At 39.8% G+C, this 22,500-nt stretch overlaps 2 protein-coding genes across 2 annotated transcripts in view; one reads left to right on the top strand and one right to left on the bottom strand.

Moving 5' to 3' along the window:
- The first annotated feature begins 6,446 nt into the window (after window positions 1–6,446).
- LOC111333405 (adenosine receptor A2b-like) lies at window positions 6,447–17,086 on the top strand. The gene is made up of 3 exons (XM_022938967.2): window positions 6,447–6,681; window positions 8,148–8,304; window positions 9,610–17,086. The coding sequence occupies exon 3, from the start codon at window positions 9,748–9,750 to the stop codon at window positions 10,678–10,680; it is 933 nt and encodes a 310-aa protein (XP_022794702.2). The 5' UTR covers window positions 6,447–6,681; window positions 8,148–8,304; window positions 9,610–9,747; the 3' UTR covers window positions 10,681–17,086.
- LOC111333402 (uncharacterized) overlaps window positions 16,740–22,500 on the bottom strand; it is a 6,388-nt gene continuing 627 nt past the window's right edge. The window contains exons 2-7 of the mRNA XM_022938964.2: window positions 22,083–22,172; window positions 21,138–21,227; window positions 18,880–19,002; window positions 18,379–18,510; window positions 17,366–17,482; window positions 16,740–17,041 (exon numbers count right to left, since the gene is read on the bottom strand). Of these exons, the coding sequence (XP_022794699.2) occupies window positions 16,928–17,041; window positions 17,366–17,482; window positions 18,379–18,510; window positions 18,880–19,002; window positions 21,138–21,227; window positions 22,083–22,172 (666 nt within the window). The 3' untranslated portion in view covers window positions 16,740–16,927. The remainder of the gene's footprint in view (window positions 17,042–17,365; window positions 17,483–18,378; window positions 18,511–18,879; window positions 19,003–21,137; window positions 21,228–22,082; window positions 22,173–22,500) is intronic.

Here is a 22,500-nt window from a genome sequence, read left to right as displayed (position 1 = left end):
AACAGCAATAAGTGCAGACAGACTGCTAGCTCTGTTATTGCGGCTTCGATACCGACAGAAAGTGACTAGTAGACGAGTACGGGTTATAGTGGTCTTCTTCTGGCTTCTAAGCTCTCTCATTGCAACGGCATATATATACAACTCACTTGTGACCAGTGTCAGCATTTTTATAACTGATCTTCTTTGTGTGGCCTTCTCGACGTTTTGTAACGCAAAAATATACTTCAATCTTCGCCAACAGCAAATGCAGATACACATGCCAGAGCAAGGTCCCCAAGGCAAAGCCTTCAACATTGCGCGATATAAAAAGACAGTGACGATATTGGTGTGGATACAAATAACACTGATAGCTTGTTATGTACCACATGCAATAGTCCAAGCAGTGTATGCCTACAGAAAATTTGCTACGCCATTTTTCGTTCTAATCTGGGATGTGACCTCAGCGATGGTTTTCTTTAACTCAGCTGTAAATCCTTTCCTTTACTGTTGGAAAGTCAGTGAAGTACGACAAGCGGTGAAGGAAACAATCCGAGCGTTGTTTTGGTGGGTTAAGTAAAGAAAGTTTAGGTAGACAGTGGCCGGAGTCGATCGAGGATCTTCGAACAAAAAGGACTAATATTCAATTAATTCAAAAGAAAACTTGTTCAGTACCATCTCGATCTCCTCAGATTTCCCCAACAATCTTTTTTTTTTACTTATTTTCTATCTTTTATGCATTTGTTCGCATATCATACCACTATTTTAAAGGGGAATTGAGAGGTATTCTGCGGAGTTATTTTGTAGAGCTTCTCGGTTGTTTCAATCATGTCGACAAACCAGTCCTAAGCTAATAAAAATCAAGCTCACACTGTTATGGAGAGTGCCCGTACTTTCTAGAAAGCGTTGTGCTACAGAAAATAGAACTGAGGAAGTTTCTGGAATGCTTAGTCATACTGACTCATGAAGAACTCTTAATGGAACTTTCTAGAACCCTTAGTCAGCAGATTTTGTTATTATGCGGGAGCGATGTAATGATACTTAAATTAAAGGCTGATAGTTTCTAAAGAAACTGTTTGGGGCTGCGTCGGTGGGGGTAACGAAATAATTTGAATATATCAACAAAGTTGAAATGGTAAATTGGCCACCGATTACGATTATAAAAGCTGACATTTCGAGCGTTAACCCTTCGTCGGAGCGAGGGGTTAACGCTCGAAACGTCAGCTTTTATCATCGTAATCGGATGCTAATAATAGTTGTATTACAGATCCCTGATATATTCTAGGAAATTTTGTAAAACATATGTAAAGAGTCGCGATCGGTTAAAGTCAGCCTTTCTTCTGTGAGCTTGTCATCCGTTAATCTTTCCTGAGAGTCATTTTGTACAAAGGTTTTTGTACAGTATTTGACGCCCCCATCACGGGTTCATTTTCTAACGAGACAGGGGCACTTTTCAGTTTCCCTGCTGCTTAGACTGCCAGTCAGAAGTGTTTTGATCCCTATTTTGATAAAAATTTTGTCTACCACGACCACGACGAAAATTCCTAGGATCAGGTTTTGAACGACAAAAATAATAGGTATGTCCTTTTCGACCACAATTATAGCAAACGGCATCGCCAAAACGAGACCTGGAACTCCTTGGCTGAAAATTCTGGTCTGAGCGCTGATTATAACCACTGGGTCTATTATTGATATTGCCTCTCATTAATTCGCGGAATTCGTCTCTAATAATTTGTTTCATCTCAGATTTGCTCATGTGAGGGTTTTGATCTGAAGCTGGACCCACAGCACTAATTGACTTATCCTTAGGGTTGATTGCTTTTGAGAGTTCGTCCATAATTTGCGCTGATACTTCCTTAGGGTTAAAGTTTGCGCGTTTACTCGATCCTTGCAATACTGACTCTTTTAGCTTAGCGAAGTTTTCTGCCGATTCCAAATTTTCAGGTTGTTGCAAAACAACGTACTCGCGAATCTCGGGAATGAGTCCCTGGACAAAGTAGTGTGTCCATTCAGAATTGGGCAAATTAATTCTGGCACAATGTGTTCGAAGGCTATAGGCATAATCTGCAACCGATTCTTTTTCCAGTTGTCGTTGTTGGCCTAGCGCCTGTCTTACGCGCCACTCACTAGCACCGGAGGCAAAATGCGTAACTAACTACTTGTTTTTGTTCTCGATTGCTCTTTATTAGCTAGGAGTGTACTCTTTATTGTTGTTATAATTCTGTTTTCTATTCTGCTCTGTATTCCTTGTATTTTGTTCTGTTCTATTTATGGTTGCCGCAACTCGATTTTATAGCTGACCAACAAGCCACATGCGTGACTGGCAATTCCAGCCGAACTCAATTAACGCTCGATGTTTAGTCAAACTGCTAGGAAAATACGTTATAAGGTGACCAGAGGTGACCAGGCTCTTAGAAATATTGATCATTTTATTAGTGGAAACATTTTGTTTCGGACGAAGAGGGCATATTTGCTAAATAAAGGCGAAAAAAGGCAGTCTTGCAAAATCTCGTTTCGTTTCGTTTCGCAAAGTAGTATAGAAAACAGAATTATAACAACAATAAACAGTAAACTCCGAGCCAATAAAGAGCAATCGAGAACAAAAACAAGTAGTTGTCTTTCATTTTGTTTCGGGGAAAGAGGACATATTTGCTAAATAAAGGTGAAAAAAACGCCATTTCGCAAAATAGAAATTCTGTCAAAATTACTACTTTGCGAAACGAGTTCTATTATGGTCAATAAAATGAGAGGTGACCAGGCTCTTAGAAATATTGATCATTTTATCAGTGGACATATTTTGTTTCGGACGAGGAGGACATATTTGCTAAATAAAAGCGAAAAAACGGCATTTCGCAAAATAGTAATTCTGTCAAAATTACTACTTTGCGAAACGAGTTCTATTTTAGTTAAAAAAAATGAGAGGTGACCGGGCTCTTAGAAATATTGGTCATTTTATTAGTGGAAACATTTTGTTTTGGACGAGGAGGGCATATTTGCTAAATAAAAGCGAAAAAACGCCATTTCGCAAAATAGTAATTCTGTCAAAATTACTACTTTGCGAAACGAGTTCTGTTATGGTCAATAAAATGAGAGGTGACCGGGCTCTTAGAAATATTGATCATTTTATTGGTGGAAACATTTTGTTTCGGACGAAGAGGACATATTTGCTAAATAAAGGTGAAAAAAACGCCATTTCGCAAAATAGTAATTCTGTCAAGATTACTACTTTGCGAAACGAGTTCTGTTATGGTCAATCAAATGAGAGGTGACCAGGCTCTTAGAAAGATTGATCATTTTATTGGTGGAAACATTTTGTTTCGGACGAAGAGGACATATTTGGCGAATAAAGGCAAAAAAACGCCATTTCGCAAAATAGTAATTCTGTCAAAAATTACTACTTTGCGAAACGAGTTCTGTTATGGTCAATAAAATGAGAGGTGACCGGGCTCTTAGAAATATTGATCATTTTATTAGTGGAAACATTTTGTTTCGGACGAGGAGGACATATTTGCAAAATAAAAGCGAAAAAACGCCATTTCGCAAAATAGTAATTCTGTCAAAATTACTACTTTGCGAAACGAGTTCTGTTATGGTCAATAAAATGAGAGGTGACCGGGCTCTTAGAAACATTGATCATTTCATTGGTGGAAACATTTTGTTTCGGACGAAGAAGACATATTTGCTGAATAAAGGTGAAAAAACGCCATTTCGCAAAATAGTAATTCTGTCAAAATTACTACTTTGCGAAACGAGTTCTGTTATGGTCAATAAAATGAGAGGTGACAAGGCTCTTAGAAATATTGGTCATTTTATTAGTGGAAACATTTTGTTTCGGACGAGGAGGACATATTTGCAAAATAAAAGCGAAAAAACGCCATTTCGCAAAACAGTAATTTTGTCAAAATTACTACTTTGCGAAACGAGTTCTGTTATGGTCAATAAAATGAGAGGTGACCAGGCTCTTAGAAACATTGATCATTTCATTGGTGGAAACATTTTGTTTCGGACGAAGAGGGCATATTTGCTGAATAAAGGTGAAAAAACGCCATTTCGCAAAATAGTAATTCTGTCAAAATTACTACTTTGCGAAACGAGTTCTGTTATGGTCAATAAAATGAGAGGTGACCAGGCTCTTAGAAATATTGGTCATTTTATTAGTGGAAACATTTTGTTTCGGACGAGGAGGACATATTTGCAAAATAAAAGCGAAAAAACGCCATTTCGCAAAATAGTAATTCTGTCAAAATTACTACTTTGCGAAACGAGTTCTGTTATGGTCAATAAAATGAGAGGTGACCGGGCTCTTAGAAATATTGATCATTTTATTGGTGGAAACATTTTGTTTCGGACGAAGAGGACATATTTGCTAAATAAAAGCGAAAAAACGCCATTTCGCAAAATAGTAATTCTGTCAAAATTACTACTTTGCGAAACGAGTTCTGTTATGGCCAATAAAATGAGAGGTGACCGGGCTCTTAGAAATATTGATCGTTTTATTAGTGGAAACATTTTATTTCGGACGAAGAGGACATATTTGCTAAATAAAAGCGAAAAAACGCCATTTCGCAAAATGTCGTTTCGTTTCGTTTCGTTTCGCAAAATAGTACAATTTCGTTTCGTTTCGTTTCGTTTCGCAAAATAGTATAAGCCCATTTCTTATTATTGTTGGCGGTAGCGTCGGTGGTTGTGGCGGCAGCATTAGTCTTTACGTGGGAAGTCAGGATTCTTTTGTTGTGGTTGTCAATGATTTGTGAACAATACAAAACAAATTACGAAAAACTGAGGCTTGTCCTCTTCCGCATTCTAAATGAGTAATGTTTGCATGTTAAAGGTTGTCCTCAGTTTCACTGTGTGTTAACTGACTTCAAAACCTCCTGACAATTTTTGGTTTAATGTGTTTTAATGACTCGGGTTAATAATGAACACTCAGGTCAAATCATGAAAACGCAAGATGAGATGTTATAAGTAGCATCTGAAATTTGTTCAAATGTAACTGCTTTTGTTCTTTGTATTCAGTAAGAGCCTTCCACATTGAGATGCTCTTAGAGAAAAGAGTGAGGTGAGAATTTTGGTCAGAGAGGCATGGGTCATTATTGATCTGAGAGAATCATCTCTATTTCCGTACCACTAACGTTAATGGGAACGTTTATATTGGGCTCAAGCTGATAAAACAAAACTAATTGATAGTTGTTTGAAAAAAAATTTATTTTTTTTGAGCGCAATGACTGAAAAGGATGCTCTCAAGCGTAAAAAAATGATGAGTTCAAACTCTTGAACAAAAGCTCATCTTTCAAACCGGCAGTCTAAATCCCACAGGGATCAACGAACCGCTTTTCATTCCACTAATTTATTCGTGTTTTTCTCGTTGCCATGTTCCCACCAATAACGTAGCTCCATTTTCTGCCTTTAAAAGCACACACAACCCAAAATTCCTCTATTGCTCCGACGAAGGGCTAACGCTCGAAACGACAGCTTTTGTAATCGTTACTGTGGCCAATTTACCATTTCAACTTTGTTGATATATCCAAATTATTTCGTTACCCCCACTGACGCAGATCAGCCTTGATCTTTTTTTGCAGTTTACTAGATATCACGAGGGGAAGTAAATAAAGAGTTGAGGTCTACTTTTAAGGGATGGAAAAGCGTCGCCATAGCATAAATCCAGACGATGATATGACACGCTAGTAAAAGGATTTAATCACCCACGAGGCTATTCTTAGGGGGCTCAAAAAAGTTCCATTATTTTTGCTTTTAACACTAGGTTTTTGATGGTTCGACGTAGAGTAGCTTTTGGGGTGTTCCCTGCTTGAAAATAACTAAAAAAAAGCTATTTATTATGGACAAGTTACGACCTCATTATATTTTTGTTTCGCTCACTAATCATTTATCGTGACGCCGTTTATACGATTTCGAAATAATTCGTAGATTCGTTTGACGTCTGCACTTCCTAACAGCTCAGGTCGCTAAAAGTGTCACAGATCACCTGGTCAGCATTTGTCGCTGGAGATTGTCTGTTTGTTTCGGTACCGTATTAGCATGAAGGGTAACTGGCTTGAGGAAAAGGAAGCTGGCTTGTAACTTTAATTTCATGTTCGTCCGGCGAGCTGAGCAACCATAATTAAAGGCATTATTATGAGTTTTAATTTTTCCTCAACACGAATTGATACCAGTTTCTTTTCTCACAATTCACCCCCCGCTACAGGAGATTATTACTGAATGCCGAGTTGTTTTCGTTCTTCTTAAAGATAGCATGCCGAAAATTCTAGGTATGCTGCAAATGTACTTTACACTCGCTGCACTTTATTGAGTCGTAGCACACCATTTAAACAAGAAAATCTTAAGGCCACCAAATTTTTTAGATCGTCCAAAGACTGGCGCCATTTCATTATCAAAAGCACCAAAATCACTCACCCTGCGGGGGCCCCCTTTGGCTTCACAGCTGTAAAACCTAGTGTCATTGGGTTTGAAGGCAGCAAACAAATACGTCATCAGTTACGAAACTCCAGCCTTTCACACAAACTCTCTGACTTGGCAGAAAATTAGACAGATCTCTTGAACAACGCTCCCATCCATATCAGACCTTATGATTTAAGCTTTCCACCGGCGCGTGGCTGAATCTCTTATTTCACGATCATTTACAAATATATCGATGACATTTGAAGAAAAACCTTAACATCTGAGACCGTCAGAGAGTGAAAAAAAGAGGTGAGTGTAGATCTCTTTTGTTCTGATAACTTAAGAAATCGGGTGAAATGTAACGATTCATATAACACGGCGAGGAAATATTAATTGAAAATCGTTTGTGAAAAGTTGTTATGTCGACTGCTTTATGGCACAACATATGCCTCCATGGAATAAACGAAAAAACTGGAACAAAATCATTGATTTGGCTCACTGGGCAGCTGTAATAACAACATCAGAGAAGTGGTTCTGAGCTTTCCTGCTTTCCTGACGATGAAAAAGCTTGTTTAGTTGAATCCGTAACTACAGAGTGGAGCATTTTCAAAGTTAATGTTTCTTTCCGATAAAAAAACAGCAGCAGCAACAAAAATTCATTAATCACGAACAAAATCAATAAAGCAAAAAATTGCAACAAACATCTCTTTCGTTATCTTTCTCAATAAAATTTGATTTCCACTGTCATCAAAGTTACCTTTTTTTTTTTTTTTTGGCGTGTATTTGAAAGAACATAAATTTCATGTTCAACCGTTTAAGTTTTAATGTCTCTCATGATGATAGCGGTTCGATTTCATGCAAAGGTGATTTCGAGCCCTGCTTGCAGTTTTTGATGTTAGTAAACACCCTTTTAGTGATCTGAGTCACTTGAAAACAGGATAGAGACACGAAGTTCGTGCCCGATAAATTTTTCATTAGATTCACAGCGAGTCGCAAATTTAGAATGTTGACACTCAGCTTCTCATTAGATGATTATAAAAGGCGGAAAAATTTCGAACGGTAGAACCTCAGTTTGTTAGAATTTTGGAAATCAACTTCTCATTAGATGATTATAAAGGGCAAAAAAATTGCGAACGGTAGAACCTCAGTTTGTTAGAATTTTGGCACTCAGCTTCTCATTAGATGATTATAAAGGGCGGAAAAATTGCGAACGGTAGAACCTAAAATGAGAACAGGTGTTTTCGATTAACCAAATGGTGAAAATCTACATGTTATTTGTATATTATCGCTTGAAGAAGTTGAACATCAAAAGGGCTCTGAGTGAATAAATTCGTTTAACATCTCAATCTTCGTATGGCTCGAAACTACTGGATTCATCCCAAAACAATGAATTTGACGCGGCTCTGGTTAAAGGCAACCAAACGAGAATTTTTTTTTTTCAACACGGGTAGTATTCAATTTTGTTGCCTCAAGAGCAAGACACTTATCTGTCAATACTTATTAAGAGTGAGAATTAAAATTAAAGATTAGCTTGTGATTAAAATGCGTCAAAGACTCTGGCAAGATATTGCTGAAGACCAGTATAACTTTGGGTATGAGCGCTAGTGTTAAAATTAGAGGCAGGTTTTACTATCTTGCCCATAGCAACCGACATATAACTCATGGTAAAACCGTAAGGCAAATCGAATGCACAAGCAAAGAAACACCGTGCTATCAGATTTAAGTAGTCAAACACTATGTATTGATACAAACGTTCATTAACTTTGTTCTTTCAGCTTGATGATCGATGCTAACCCTGCCAACAGACTAAGACCCGGCTAGATTCTCAAGTTTGCAGTTTCTCAAGCGATACATCTGACAAGTTTCACTTCTTTTATAATAACTTCCATTAACAACACCGGAAATGTACGAACGCGGGTTCACTCGCTTGAGGTTTGTATTCAAAGCTTGTTTCTTTTTCATCGTTATTCAGACCTAAACAATGAGAAGGCTTAATATAAACTTCACCGCAAGCGTCGAACGGAAAGAACTGAACTTCTTCCCGTTTATTTAAGGATTACAGGAGAATTCTGGATAAAAGTTCCATCTTAAGCCATTTTTCGTTGCCTGTCGAAACTCGCAAATTGTGATGTTACTGAACGAGCTCTTTAAAAGTTGCCTTTAATTAGTCCGGAAAAGAAACCTATTTGTAAAAATTGATTCAGTGAAAAAGGATAAACCAACAAGGCGACGAAAGTTAACAAGAATAGTTCTCTCTCCAATAATGTTAACGATTGTAATCGCTGGATAGCATATAAATTGAAAATATTGGTGAGTCAGCTAATTATGCTACTCGACGATTTTCTGTGTTTTGCGAGAACAAAGTGTTTCGCTTTGAGATGACTGAAATTTTTGCGGAGATCTTCCTTTATGTGATTTTCTGAACACTAACAAGGGAAAAAATACGGAATTATATATTCCATATTTCTAACTTCGTGAGTTAAGCCGGAGTGAAGTCAGGCAATGGATGACTTGGACATAGAAACTTCAAATAAATTAGAACGCGCAAAAAAAACCAATGAAACCGAACTGACACGAGATGCTCATTTGACTTACATCGACCTCAGTGCTTTATTTGTCGAGATTCCTTTTTTGCCCTCGAAACGAAAACATACAAAATTATTTTCATGGCAATAATGGAGCATATTTGAGGAGAATCTGAGGAATAAAACTTCAGATTTTATTCGTCGACGCGCTGGAACGCTGGTTTTCAACAAATTGCACCTTCACACTTGTAAGGGCGCAATTTGATGTAGCGTTTTGAGGAGTTATGAGGTCACCGCGATTTCAATTCAGAGGTCCTCGAGCCGCCCAGGCGCGTAACGTACTATACGCATATACGCACGTGCGTACTTGAAGTGACCAGAAAACAATGTCGTGTTTGCGCCAAGTTTGCTCAAAATAAGGGCGAGACGCTTTGTTATTTGCTTGTATTCACACAACTTTTTCGAACAAGAAATAAAGAACGCGGTATTTTTCGCTCAGTTTACTTAGGTTTCTAGATCATATGTACTTGTGCGTACTTGAAAAAATGACCACGCTACGCGCCTGCCGTCCAATTACTGTCATGGACAGTGGGCGTTTCAGTACTTCTTAGTCCTGGGCTTAAGATCTGTCAGTGTACTATATACTTATTGCAGGACCACCAACTAAATCTACTTTGATTGATAATGTACTTTTGCGCATTTAACTTGCCAGAAAAAAACATTCAAGAAACTTGGAAGAGACCAGCGCGGCTGAGTTGGGTCCCTTTCAATTTATAAGAAATAGAAAGTTTAGAACATTCACCTGTGCTATGAACAACAAGAAACTGGTCTACACGGAATCAAAATAAAAATGACGAACTCAACCGGAGGCGGGAACTTAACTACGATCCACGACTTTCATTGCCCCCTCAGTCTTTATGGATTGCATTTTAGGATGCTTATGTCAGCATTAAATGCACCATTATTAGTCACTGCTGTATTAGGGAACATTTTGATCATAGCTGCCCTTCGAAAGATACCCGCATCGTCCCTTCATCCACCGTCGAAATTTCTATTTAACTGTCTCGCATGTACCGATCTGGGCGTAGGAATATTTACGCAACCTCTACTCATTAGCTTTTCATGGTCTACCGAACACTCTAAGACTTGCTATTACCTTGTCGTCTTGCTTTATACAATAGGGGGGACATTTTGCGGCGTTTCATCTCTCACCGTGACAACTATAAGTGTGGACAGACTTCTCGCCTTATTATTAAGACTGCGATACCGACAGGTGGTTACGTTAAAAGGAGTACGGGTCGCTCTTCTCCTATTTTTGCTCCTCAGCTCTGGTGTAGCGATGACAATTTTTCACGACTTGCGTCTCTGTATAACATTGATCAGCATCATATTGTCTGTGTGCTTAATAATCTCGACCGTGTGTTATATGAAAATTTATCGGACTCTCCGTCAACATCAAAATCAAGTACAAGACATCGATTATCGCCGAGAGTTTAATAAATGGGACACACCATTAAACATAGCACGATATAAAAAGACAGTCTCCAGTGCTCTGTGGGTGCAGCTAGCACTCCTTGCCTGTTATCTCCCATATGGTACAGTAGCAGCTGTATTTGCCATGACAAGATGGCGGACAGTCAGTCTTGATCTTGCTTTGGATGCCACACTGACTATACTCTTCTGCAACTCGGCTGTAAATCCGTTCTTATACTGCTGGAAGAACAGAGAAATAAGGAGCGCGGTGAAATACAGAATCAGACAGTTTCTTTGTATAGCAAGATAGTTTTCTGGTAAATTCTAACAACAGACAACCTCGTGTTCATAACAGCAAAACATGTTAAGGCGCGCGTGAGCGGCGCTTCTAACACCGGTGGGAACCGTGTCAAGCAAGGGCCAGACCGAGGGGGACCGGGTAAGAATGAGTGCAACATCTCCAAAGTCCACAATCGTTTATTCTATATCTACTGGCCTCGCTCACAAAGAACCTTGATTAGGTTGACAATTCAAAAATGTAAACTAAGCAGGACAGGGATTCTATTGTTCTTCACTGGAGATATGGCTGGTGTCTAAGCCTCTTGCACATCGCACTTTGCGTGATCAGTTACATGACTAAGTGTTAACAGGGTGAGGGAAGGCCAAAACGAACGAATGCGTTTCAATTTAACATCATAGTTAGTAGAGGGGACCCAGTCCCCTCTATTAACTATGTTAACATCCACGAGTTTCAAGTTGTACCCGACTCTGCAGTTTCAGAGTACGCATGTTAAGATTAGGATGCGTATACTGCAAGACTAACTAGCTAACTAATCCTAAAAAAGCTTTTCACATTGAAACACTCATCTGGGTGTTGGCAGAATTAAACATAAGGTGCAATTTTTACTCCACCAAACTTACATAATAGGAAACTTCCATTACTTTGCTCTACAATGGGAAGAAAAAATATTACCCACTGGCCGTTTTGGCATTTTACCCACTGGTGCCCGTCTTGACATTTAGGCCTCTAGTGACTGTTTTTGCATTTTAACCAATAGTGGCCATTTTGACATTTTGGCTCCTGGTGGGCCGTTTTCCCATTTTGGGCACTAATGGCTGCTTCCAGTGGCCATTTTGGGCAATGACAATCATTTTTCTATTTTAGCCAATAATGACAAATTAACATTTTCCCCACGATTGGGCGTTTTCACCACGATTGGGCGTTTTCACCAAAACGAAAGAAGGCCAAGAAAGGCCAAAATCGTAAAAAGGCCATTAGTTGCAAAAATTCCGAGATAACTATTTGTTTATTTCACAGAAACACTTGCTTGAGTCGATAACTCGACTAACCAGTAAAGAAGAGGCTTTCTGCAAACAGAAAACACGCTTAAAACAAACGAAATTACAACATAAACAACTAAATTGAAAACTCACCGACAGTTCGAGCTTAGAGTTTACAAACAACGACAATACACGGCAACAAAACATTTTATTAAATGAACGCGACGATTTTCCCTTTCAAAGCACATGGGTGATTGCCCGGATGTTTACGTAAACATAGGCCCGCAATGGGAGCTACACAATTGCCCACAACGGCAAAACAGGCATCAGTGGTCGAAATGGCAAAATGGCAGAGGAAATATCCACGGCAAAATGGCCACTAGTGGTCAAAAGAACAAAATGGCCACTAGTGGCCTAAACGGCAAAATGGCCACAAGTGGCCAAAATGGAAAAATTGCCACTAGTGGCTAAAATTGCAAATGGCCACTAGTGGCCAAAATGCCAAGCCGGCCACTTGTGGCGAAAATGGCAAAATGGCCAGTAGTGGACTAAATAGCAAAATGGCCAGTAGTGGCCAAAATGGCAAAACGGCCAGAAGTGGCCAAAATGCCAAAACGGCCACTAGTGGCCAAAATGCCAGAATGGCCACTAATGTCCAAAATGTCAAAATGGCCACTAGTGGCCAAAACGGCAAAATGGCCACTTGTGGCCAAAATGGGAAAATGGCCCCTAGTGGCTAAAATTGCAAATGGCCACTAGTGGCCAAAATTGCGAAACAGCCACTAGAGGCTGAAATGAGAAAATGGCCATTAGTGGCCAAAATGCCAAAATGGCCAGTAGTGACCTAAATGGCAAAATGTCCCAATATCCCAAAACAGCCACTAGAGGCCAAAATAGCAAAATGGCCACCAATGACCAAAATGCCAAAACGGCCAGTACTGCCCTAAATGCCAAAATGGCCACTGGTGGCCAAAATGGCGAGAATGTTAAAATGGCGAAATGGCCACTAACGGTTAAAATGGCGAAACAGCCACTAGTGGCCAAAATGACGAAACGGCAACTATTAACCAAAATGGAAAAATGGCCACTAGTGGTTTAAATGTGAAAAAAGCCACAAGTGGCCAAAATGGCAAAACGGCCAATAGCAGCCAAAATCCTAAAACGGCCACTAGTGGCCAAAATGACAAAATGGCCACTTGTGGCCAAAATGCCAAAATGGCCAGTAGTGGCCAAAATAGTAAAACGGCCACTGGCGGCCAAAATGGAAAAATGGCCACAAGTGGCCAAAATGCAAAAACGGCAAGTAATGCCCTAGATGCCAAAATGGCCACTGGCGGCCCAAATGGCAAAATGGCCACTAGTGGTTAAAATTGCGAAACAGCCACTAGTGGCCAAAAGGATAAAACGGCAACTAGTGACCAAAATGGCCATTAGTGGCGAAAATGAGAAATGGCCACTAATGACCAGAATGCCAAAACGGCCAATACTGGCCAAAATCCCAAAACGGCCACTAGTGGCCAAAGTGACAAAACGGCAACTAGTGGCCAAAGTGACAAAACGGCAACTAGTGACCCAAATAGGAGAACCTTGTAGCGAAAATGGGAAAATGGCCACTTGTGGCCAGAATGCCAAAACGGCCAATAGTGGCCAAAATCCCAAAATGGCCAATATGACAAAACGGCAACTAGTGACCAAAATGGCAAAATGGCCACTTGTGGCCACAATGCCAAAACGGCCAATAGAGGCCAAAATCCCAACACGGCCACTAGTGGTCAAAATCCCAACACGGCCACTTGTGGCCAAAATGGCAAAATGGCCACTTCTGGCCAAAATGCCAAAACAGCTACTGGTAGCCAAAATCTTAAAACGGCCAGAAGTGGCCAAAATGCCCAAATGGCCACTAGTGGTCAAAATGCCAAAACGGCCACTAGTGCCCAAAATGTCAAAACAGCGACTAGTGGCCAATATTCTTAAATGGCCACTAGTGGCCAAAATGCCTAAACGGCCACTACTGGCTAAAATGGCGAAACGGCAACTAGTGACCAAAATAGCAAAATGGCCACTAGTGGCGATAATGGAAAACTGGCCACTAGTGGCTAGAATGCCAAAATGGCCACTAGTGGTTAAAATGGCGAAACAGCCACCAGTGGCCAAAATGACAAACCGGCAACTAGTGACCAAAATGGAAAAATGGCCACTAGTAGCAATAATGGGAAAATGGCCACTAGTGGCGACAATGGGAAAATGGCCATTAGTGGCTAGAATACCAAAATGGCCACTAGTGGTTAAAATGGCGAAACAGCCACCAGTGGCCAAAATGACAAACCGGCAACTAGTGACCAAAATGGCAAAATGGCCACTAGTAGCGATAATGGGAAAATGGTCACTAGTGGCGACAATGGGAAAATGGCCACTAGTGGCTAGAATACCAAAATGGCCACTAGTGGTTAAAATGGCGAAACAGCCACCAGTGGCCAAAATGACAAACCGGCAACTAGTGACCAAAATGGCAAAATGGCCACTAGTAGCGATAATGGGAAAATGGCCACTAGTGGCGACAATGGGAAAATGGCCACTAGTGGCTAGAATGCCAAAATGGCCACTAGTGGTTAAAATGGCGAAGCAGCCACCAGTGGCCAAAATGACAAACCGTCAACTAGTGACCAAAATGGCAAAATGGCCACTAGTACGGAAAATGGGAAAATGGACACTAGTGGCCATAATCCCAAAACGGCCACTAGTGGCCAAAATGCCAAAACGGCAACTAGTGACCAAAACGGCAAAATGGCCACTAGTGGCGAAAATGGGAAAATGGCCACTAGTGGCAAGAATGCCAAAACGGCCAATAGTGGACAAAATCTCAAAACGGTCACTGGTGGAAAAAATGGCAAAATGGCCACTTGTGGCCAAAATGCCAAAACGGCCACTAGTGGCCAAAATCTTACCCAAAATCTTGCCACCAATAACGTAGCTCGATTTTCTGCCCTTAAAAGCACACACAACCCACAATTCCTCTATTCGCTCCGACGAGGGGCTAACGCTCGAAACGTCAGCTTTTGTAATCGTTTCGGTGGCCAATTTACCATTTCAACTTTGTTGATATATCCAAATTATTTCGTTACTCCCACCAACGCAGCCCCAAACAGTTTCTTTCGAAACTATCAGCCTTTATTCAAAATCTTAAAACGGCCAGTAGTGGCAAAAATGCGCAAATGGCCAGTAGTGGCCAAAATGCCAAAACGGCCACTAGTGCCCAAAATGGGAAAATGGTCACTAGTCGGGCTGAAATTGCCAAATGGCCACTACTGGCCAAAATACCAAGATGGCCGCTAGTGGCGTAAATGGGAAAATGGACATTGTGGTCAAAGGGCAAAATGGCTAGTAGCGGCCAAAATTCCAAAACGGGCCACTAGTGGCCAAAGTGCCAAAACGGCAACTAGTGGCCAAAATGGCAAAATGGAAAAATGGCCAGTAGTGGCCGAAATACCAAAACGGCCCTCAGTAGCCGAAATGGCAAAATGCCTAGTGGTCAAATTGCCAGAACGGCCACCAGTGTCCAAAATGGTGAAATAGCTACCAGAGGCCAAAATGCTAAAACGGTCATTAGCGGATAAAAAAGGAGCACTTGTTGCCAAAATCCCACAATAGCAATTGGCATCGTTTTTTCGCAAAACATTGAGCAATGAGTTGACTTGTGATCGAAAGCTAATTGTAATTATTTTCAGACATATTTTTAAGCGCTCTTTTAGCCGTTAACAAAATTTAATACGTGAAGGTGTAGTCTGATCGTCCGGGTGAGTGTAGTCCTGAGAAGGACTGTTGTAGGTGGTAGTGACTGACGTTTCGACAACCTGTGCGGAAGTCATCATCAGAGTCAAGTGAATGATTGTGGTCAGTAGAATGTTCTTATTCCAGTTCGTGTGAAATGATCGGTTGGTTTTGCCGTGATATTATTGGCTGTAAGACTCAAGTGACGTAAGTCGGTCGTGATTGGTCTGTTTCGATCTGTCGGTAAAGTTAGGTCGTTCTTTTTCGGTCGTTTGTGACGTTTATGTCGTGAATGAGTCGTTTGTATAGAGCGGGTAGTTGTTGACATCTGTTTAGGGGAGTCTGTTCTAAGTTAGTAAACCAGCTTTCCAGAGTCAGTCGTTGAAAATAGTCAGTGCTGTAGGTTAGGCATTGCGCAGAGTCCCAGTCAATGTTGTGGTTGGTAAGTCGATGGTGTTCAGCAAGGTGATTGCTGAACACCATCGATAAGAGAAATTATGAAGAACGTCGAACACAAAATGCCGATTTTAATAGAGGTAATTTGAAGCTGTGATGGAAACATCTAAAATTCATAACCAACATTTCAATCAAAGTGGAGGGCAGCATTTTGAGCTGGCATTCTTCGAAGCCTAGAACTTGAATACTTAAATGGCGGGCTATAATGGGAAATGCCACCACCACTATGCCTACAAGGGGTATCAAGTCTGGCATAACAAGAATGTCTGAGGTGAGCTGATAGTCATAGTCAAAACAAAAACACCACTTAAATCACGTTCAGTTACCACTGTCTGTTTCGTTGGTGGAAAAATTGAAAGAGAGGTTAGGGATAAAAGCCTTTAAAAGTCCTAGGGATAAGGGGACATCTGGTTTCAAAGTTAAAGGGATAAAGGATAACCGTCCCCCCCCCCCCCACCCACCCACCAAGGGCCTTCGGAATGTAATGGACACCATCTTACGAGTTATCGCGGGTTCTTGCTGCTGTCTGACGAAGAAAAGTGCAGCATTCGAAGGATTTTCACCACGAAACTTCATCTGCCCTTATATGACATGCTGGAAATAGTTTTGGTGCACTTTTTTCTGGCTATTAACTTTCACGCCGCGCGAGAAAAAGGAAAGAAAATCTTACATGCACAGCAAATGCGAAAAAGCTTACTTTCACGTAGAAACGGCAAAATGCAACCGGCAAAGGTGAAAAAATGACGGGAAATCTTGATCACGTGGTCACTCTTGCCGTTCACGTTTCACGCAAACGCGTGAAACGTGAACGGCTAGCATATACTTTGGTGAAAGATAACAATTGCCAAATGTAGAAACACCACCCAATTTATTACCTTTTTTTATTTAATTGTTGAAGACAAAATAGTTCACGGGAAGCGGGCATGTAGGTGCTTATCTATTAAATAAAAATGAAGCACCTGAAAGATTTGATTATTTGTCATAAAAGATTTGCTATGATTCCTTGTACGATTCTGAAAAGCAGCTTTAGCGTGATGTGTGCGACAAATGATTTAAGAAGATTTCTTTGCATGGAATAGACCCCATTTTTGGTCTCCACGGCCACAGCGGTCAATCTTTGTCTCCCAGTCTTCAATGAGGTATTCAAAATCTTCCTTTTTGAAATCCTGTTTAAAAAAAAAAAACCGAAAACAAATAAACGAGAATATCAATGAACTGTCAAAACATGTAGGTCATGAAAATAAAGGAAATGATCACCAACTTAAAGAAGCTCTTGATTGTTTGACTATTTTGAGGACCGTATGGAGAATGCGCACACTTATGTTAGGGCGTAAAGATTATTAAGTCAAGACAAGATTAGTTTACTCATTAAGTGTGCCTAAACCTCAGAATTTAACAATCATAGCGTTCCTTTTGTTAGTGATATCTGTAAATTCATGTATCAATGCTAAAAACGATCTATATTTAATGTGGCATTCAAATCTTTTCACCTTCAAGAAAATTTCCTTGTCTGTTTCAAATCTTTTCCTCTCTGACCGAAGAACTTCCACAAATCTCTCGGTGTTGTCTATTGCTTTTACATCAACAAAACCAACTTTCTCAAGAAGCTATTAGCAAAGAAAGAAAAAATGTTACAAAAGCTAAAAAAAGAGCTTGTTACAACTTAAAAATTCTACTATTTGGGTTTCTACTATTTGGGTTTCCACTTTTAGCTTTTTCTGACAACAGTGTGGAAGTCTTATATCAAGTTTACATGCCTTAGCAGGAGTCCTATCTATAATTATCATAAAACATCTATGTCGATTTGGTCCTGCCCGAATTTCATTAATAAAACAATAATGGCTGAATTCTCTAGTAATTTGAACAACTGAAATGGAGTTTATCTTTATGATGGGTGGGTTCAGACCATTCCAAACTTTCATTATATTATCAATTTACCCACACTGGACCAACACTAAGGTTGATTGATGAGAATGTACTGCCTTTGCAATGACAGTTTCAAATGGTTGGGCATTTTAGTCTTCCGGGACAAGGATGATAAACTGTGGGCCCTCTCTCCTGCATCTAGCCGGGGATGTGGTCTGGCCTTCAAGCTGTTATTTTTCAATACAGGCCCCCATCTTAGCTGGCTTTAAAGCTGAACTGGGCCAGCCTGTCTTAATACATGTATTACAAATAACTAAATAATTAAATTTTAAGTTGGCAAAGTTCACTTTGTGACCAACTGAAATCATAATCCAAAAAAAAAAAAAAAAAACTGTGTTTAATATCCCTTGAAATACTAACCCCATTATTGAAGAATCAACCTCATCTTAAAAGAAGGAGAAAGGGCAGTTTTTGTGGTTATAGTTAATGAAAACTTTACCTTATTTTGTTTTTAGAGGTAAAATCTCAGTCATTAAAACAGTTCATTTCAAAGTGCTGGTTGACTGTTTTTTTTTTCCTGAAGAAAGATGAAATGCAGCATAGTTTACAGACAGCCAGACAGATTCTCGGTCCTTACCTTTCCATAATCTGCTGGAGTCAGAAGGTTATAATGTCGCTTAGCAACATATGCTTTCATCTGCTCAGACAATTCATTAGCACCGCGGCAGTAGTCAGAAATAAGAAGCTCTCCACCAGGCTTCAACCATTTCTAATCAAGAAGAACAAAATTACTTGCAGTTAATCAGCTGGAACTCATAACATGCATGTTCATAGACTAGGGGGCACATACAGTGTAATGAGAGAAAAAGATTGAAGGATTAGTTTTATCAACAAACACGAGCCTGCATCTTGTAGAGCTTTTTACAATATACATGTACATAGAAGTTTACACTGAATCCAAAAAAATTCTAAGTACTTGGTGAGTTCTAATAAAGTACTACACATAGATTCTCTACAAGTTGCTTTACATTCCCTTGTAAAGGGATGAAGCAAATGTTGTGTTAAATTTCACTTGGGGCTTTATTTCAAGCACTCTTCAATAAAAAAAAGGAAAATAATAAAATAAACAATAGCATACCAAGAAGTTCTTAAACAAGGCTTCTTTATCTGCAATGTGAAGAATTGTGTCTCTACTGTAAATGACATCAAAGGATTCTGGGGCATAATCTGCTGTTGTTATGTCAGCAACTGCAAATTCAACCTGAAAACACAAGGGAAAACTTGAAGGTTTAGTACTTGGGTTGCAAAGTTTAATGCTACATATACTACATGTACCACTTTTGAGCCTTTTTCTTCTAAAAATTTCAGTTCACATCAATATAGTTTCCATTTTGCATGCATTAACCCATTAACGTCCAGTGCGCCCGTATGCGCCCATGGGGACCCACACCCTTTCTACGCCCTGTGACGTCATCAATTTTAACTCTGGAGCACGAATTCGAGCATGTACTTGAACGGGTTGAAAATATCTTGCAGACGATACCAGAATGAGCGCAATTGAGTGGAGGAGATTGGAGAAATAGCCAAAAAACCGTGTCACTTTGACTGGAAAATCTGCACGAAGATCGTCTTTCACTACCCACCTACCTTTCCGAGCATGTGCTTTGAAAATAATGAGTAGTTTCTGAAAAATCTCTACACCAAAATGAAGCCTACTCAATTTCCAGCAAGTGAGGAGAAACTTTAGGCAAGGAGAGGGGAAAAAAAGGGCAGGAGAAAGAGAGAAAAGTAGAAGTCGTAAGTGGGGCGTGACTTTTCAACCCAAAAACTATGTCGAAATTTTGCTCTCTGCGCGTGCCCGAGATTTTCAGGCCGCCATTTTGCATTTGGATCGAAAGGCTGTCGAGTGCACGAGCTGTCAAGTGGTTTTTGGTAAGTTCGAGCCTTTAAAACCCCAACAGTGACCCGAAATCTGCTGGACTAGCTTCAAAACACAGTTTTCCACAAAAGCTGCGGCCATTAATGGGTTAAGCTTACAAAATTCTAATTTAGCTAAAATGCAATGACATCTTCATGACAAAAAAAATTTGCAAATTTTCATGAACCTACCTGCTAAAAACTCACAGACACTATGTTTACAGACACTACCTGTATGTAAATTGTACTATTGCAAGATCACATTAAAATATATAATTATTTGACACAATTTCTAATTGCATGTGGTATGAAAACCTGTTAGAGAATTTCATCTTGATTACACTATCACAAAAAACATTTGTTTGGTTGTAACATTTATTTACTCGTACTAAACATCTTGTTTTACAGTTACTGAGTTCTGATTGTTAATTCCCCCCTCTAGCTCCTAAACATTTCCTTGGGAATGAGTTACAAGGCTTGAAATTAAAAGAAAAGTTCAGTCGCCATTTTGTGACTTGATACATAAATATAGTTCCAAGTTAACGAATTTTAGTCGCAAAAATCCAATGGTTTAACAAACAAAAATATGAGCCTGCAATACATATGAATAAGAGATGGCTGCAATAGTGGCCGATCAAGGTAATGGTGTTGCGTGCATAATATTGCAGATAACTTAGGTACAATTTTACCCTATATCTTCAAATGTCTATGATAATCAAGGCAGACGACAATATATTTTTTCATTTCTTTATTTATTTTGGCAAAAATAGTGGCAAAGTAGCGACTACTGGCTTTTTTATTCTACTCGCAAATTTGCAACTCCTTGGGAAGATTTAGTGGCAAACATAAAAATTAAGTCGCCTCCTGGTTAGCTCAATTGGTTAGAGCGCTGGATTGTGTTGTGCGGGACGTCGAGGGTCCGAGCCCCGGCCAGACCAATACTGATGGTCTTAAAATAACCGAGGAGAGTTTGCTACCTTTCTATAACATCAATGAAATGGATAGATATTCTAGTCTTCTCGGATAAGAACGAATAAATGGAGGTTCCGTCTCCTGCAGGGTTAGGGGTAGGAGACGTTAATTTCCCATGCACAAGATTACAGTGTGATGGAAGTCCTCCCCTGGGGTGGGAAGTGTGGGGGAAGAGGTGAGGTTGTTACATGGACTAAAGCGGCTGCCAGAGGTGCCTGATAATGATAATGCTGACGTCCGATCTCAACCTTAGTAACACTGTAGACCTTAGCAATTCAGCCTATGCTGCTATTAAGGTATCGAATCATTCACTTTCACTTCACTTTCACTTTCACAATTTCGAGCCCCGAGTTACAAGAATTTGGTGTTGGATCAAGATAACAACTTCTACCTGATAAGTTTGTGTATTCTCATTACCTGTTTGCTGGATAAATTATAGATATTAGAGGGAGAAATTACATGTTAATCAGTCCAGGGAGTTACAGGTTTTGTGTAAGTACACTCTACCTTGTCGTCTTTGAATTCCTTGGCTCTCTGTTTTCCGATGTCGATCATATTCCGAGACAAGTCAACACCCAATACTTCCACTTTAAAATTCTGAGTACGAAATGAGACAGTCCGATGTAACACAATATTCCACAGTAGTTGACTTTAGGATAAAAATTGTGCCAAAAAACACACTTTGACATGGCTTTCATGAATAAAATCATATATCTGAAAACTCCCTAAAAAAAATTCATTGCAATGTTATAAACAAGAGGCCAACCTACATGTGGCTTCAAGAGTCTCAAATTCTGAGATGTTTGATTCTAAAACAGATCCCCTACACCCTCCCCAGCCCACCCCCCTGAATTTGCTGATTGCTTGCTTCATCTCAAGTCCTTTTGGCTGAAACTTGTTAAAAGCAACTCAGTGCATCTGGAAATCCACAAAAATAACTTTGCATTACATAAGAAAACCAAGTAATCTATATATCTTATTAACCAAGCGCGAGGGCCGTACTGGGAGAATATCGGCCCGAGGTCTTGACAGTACGGACCTCGCTGCGCTCAGTCCGTACAAAAAAGACCGAGGGCCGATATTCTTCCAGTACGGTCCTGAGCAAGCTTGGTTAATAAGAGATTTATTATACGACTGAAGTTCAAAGGGATACAAATGCGGTATCATTCGGGACCATTTGGGACAGTGCCCGGTCCAATACTTAGAGAATATTGGACCGGTAATAGAGCATTTTGATTGGTTGATTTTAGTTATTGGCCCTCTGACTGCCCGAGTCGTGTAATAAAACAAAATAATGATTTCCTCTATTTTAATCATAAAATATCCAAATTCCCTTTTAACTGAGATTTACCACACTTTGCAGGAGTCCAATACGTCATTATCCAAAAGACTATTGAATAAACCTATAGAGTAAACATAATGCAACAAAAAGGGATGTATCTTAACTTTTACCTTCACCATGTAGAAACCAGATCCTCCTATTCCACAACCAACATCAAGAACTTTTTGACCAGGTTTTAAGGTGAGCATTGCTACAATTTCCTGTACAATAAAAAAGGATGAAAACCATTACAATGATGAAAAAATGCTTCACCTCTTTCAACTATTCAACTCAACTCAAGGAACAAAGGCCCAATCAAATAGCAAGCAGGGGAGGGGGGTTAACACCACAGGGAATGGAAGGCCACCTCATTGCACAATCTCTGGGGTTAAATGTTTCCTACGTGTACATGTGTGTGAGGGGACCTATTTAATGCTGAAAACATTAAAGAGAGGTAAAACAGACAAAAAAATCACTTCTGAGAATTTACAATGACAGAAATGAAAGCTGGGTTTCCACAGGGCTGCATAACAAATAAAAATACAAATA

Source organism: Stylophora pistillata, chromosome 1, assembly GCF_964205215.1.
Source record: "Stylophora pistillata chromosome 1, jaStyPist1.2, whole genome shotgun sequence".
Taxonomy (NCBI): Eukaryota; Metazoa; Cnidaria; class Anthozoa; order Scleractinia; family Pocilloporidae; genus Stylophora; species Stylophora pistillata.
This window is presented reverse-complemented; position numbering and strand designations above follow the sequence as displayed.

Bases quoted from the DNA above. Each gene is read 5' to 3' on its own strand.
- LOC111333405 (XM_022938967.2), top strand. From the start codon at position 9,748: ATGACGAACTCAACCGGAGGCGGGAACTTAACTACGATCCACGACTTT.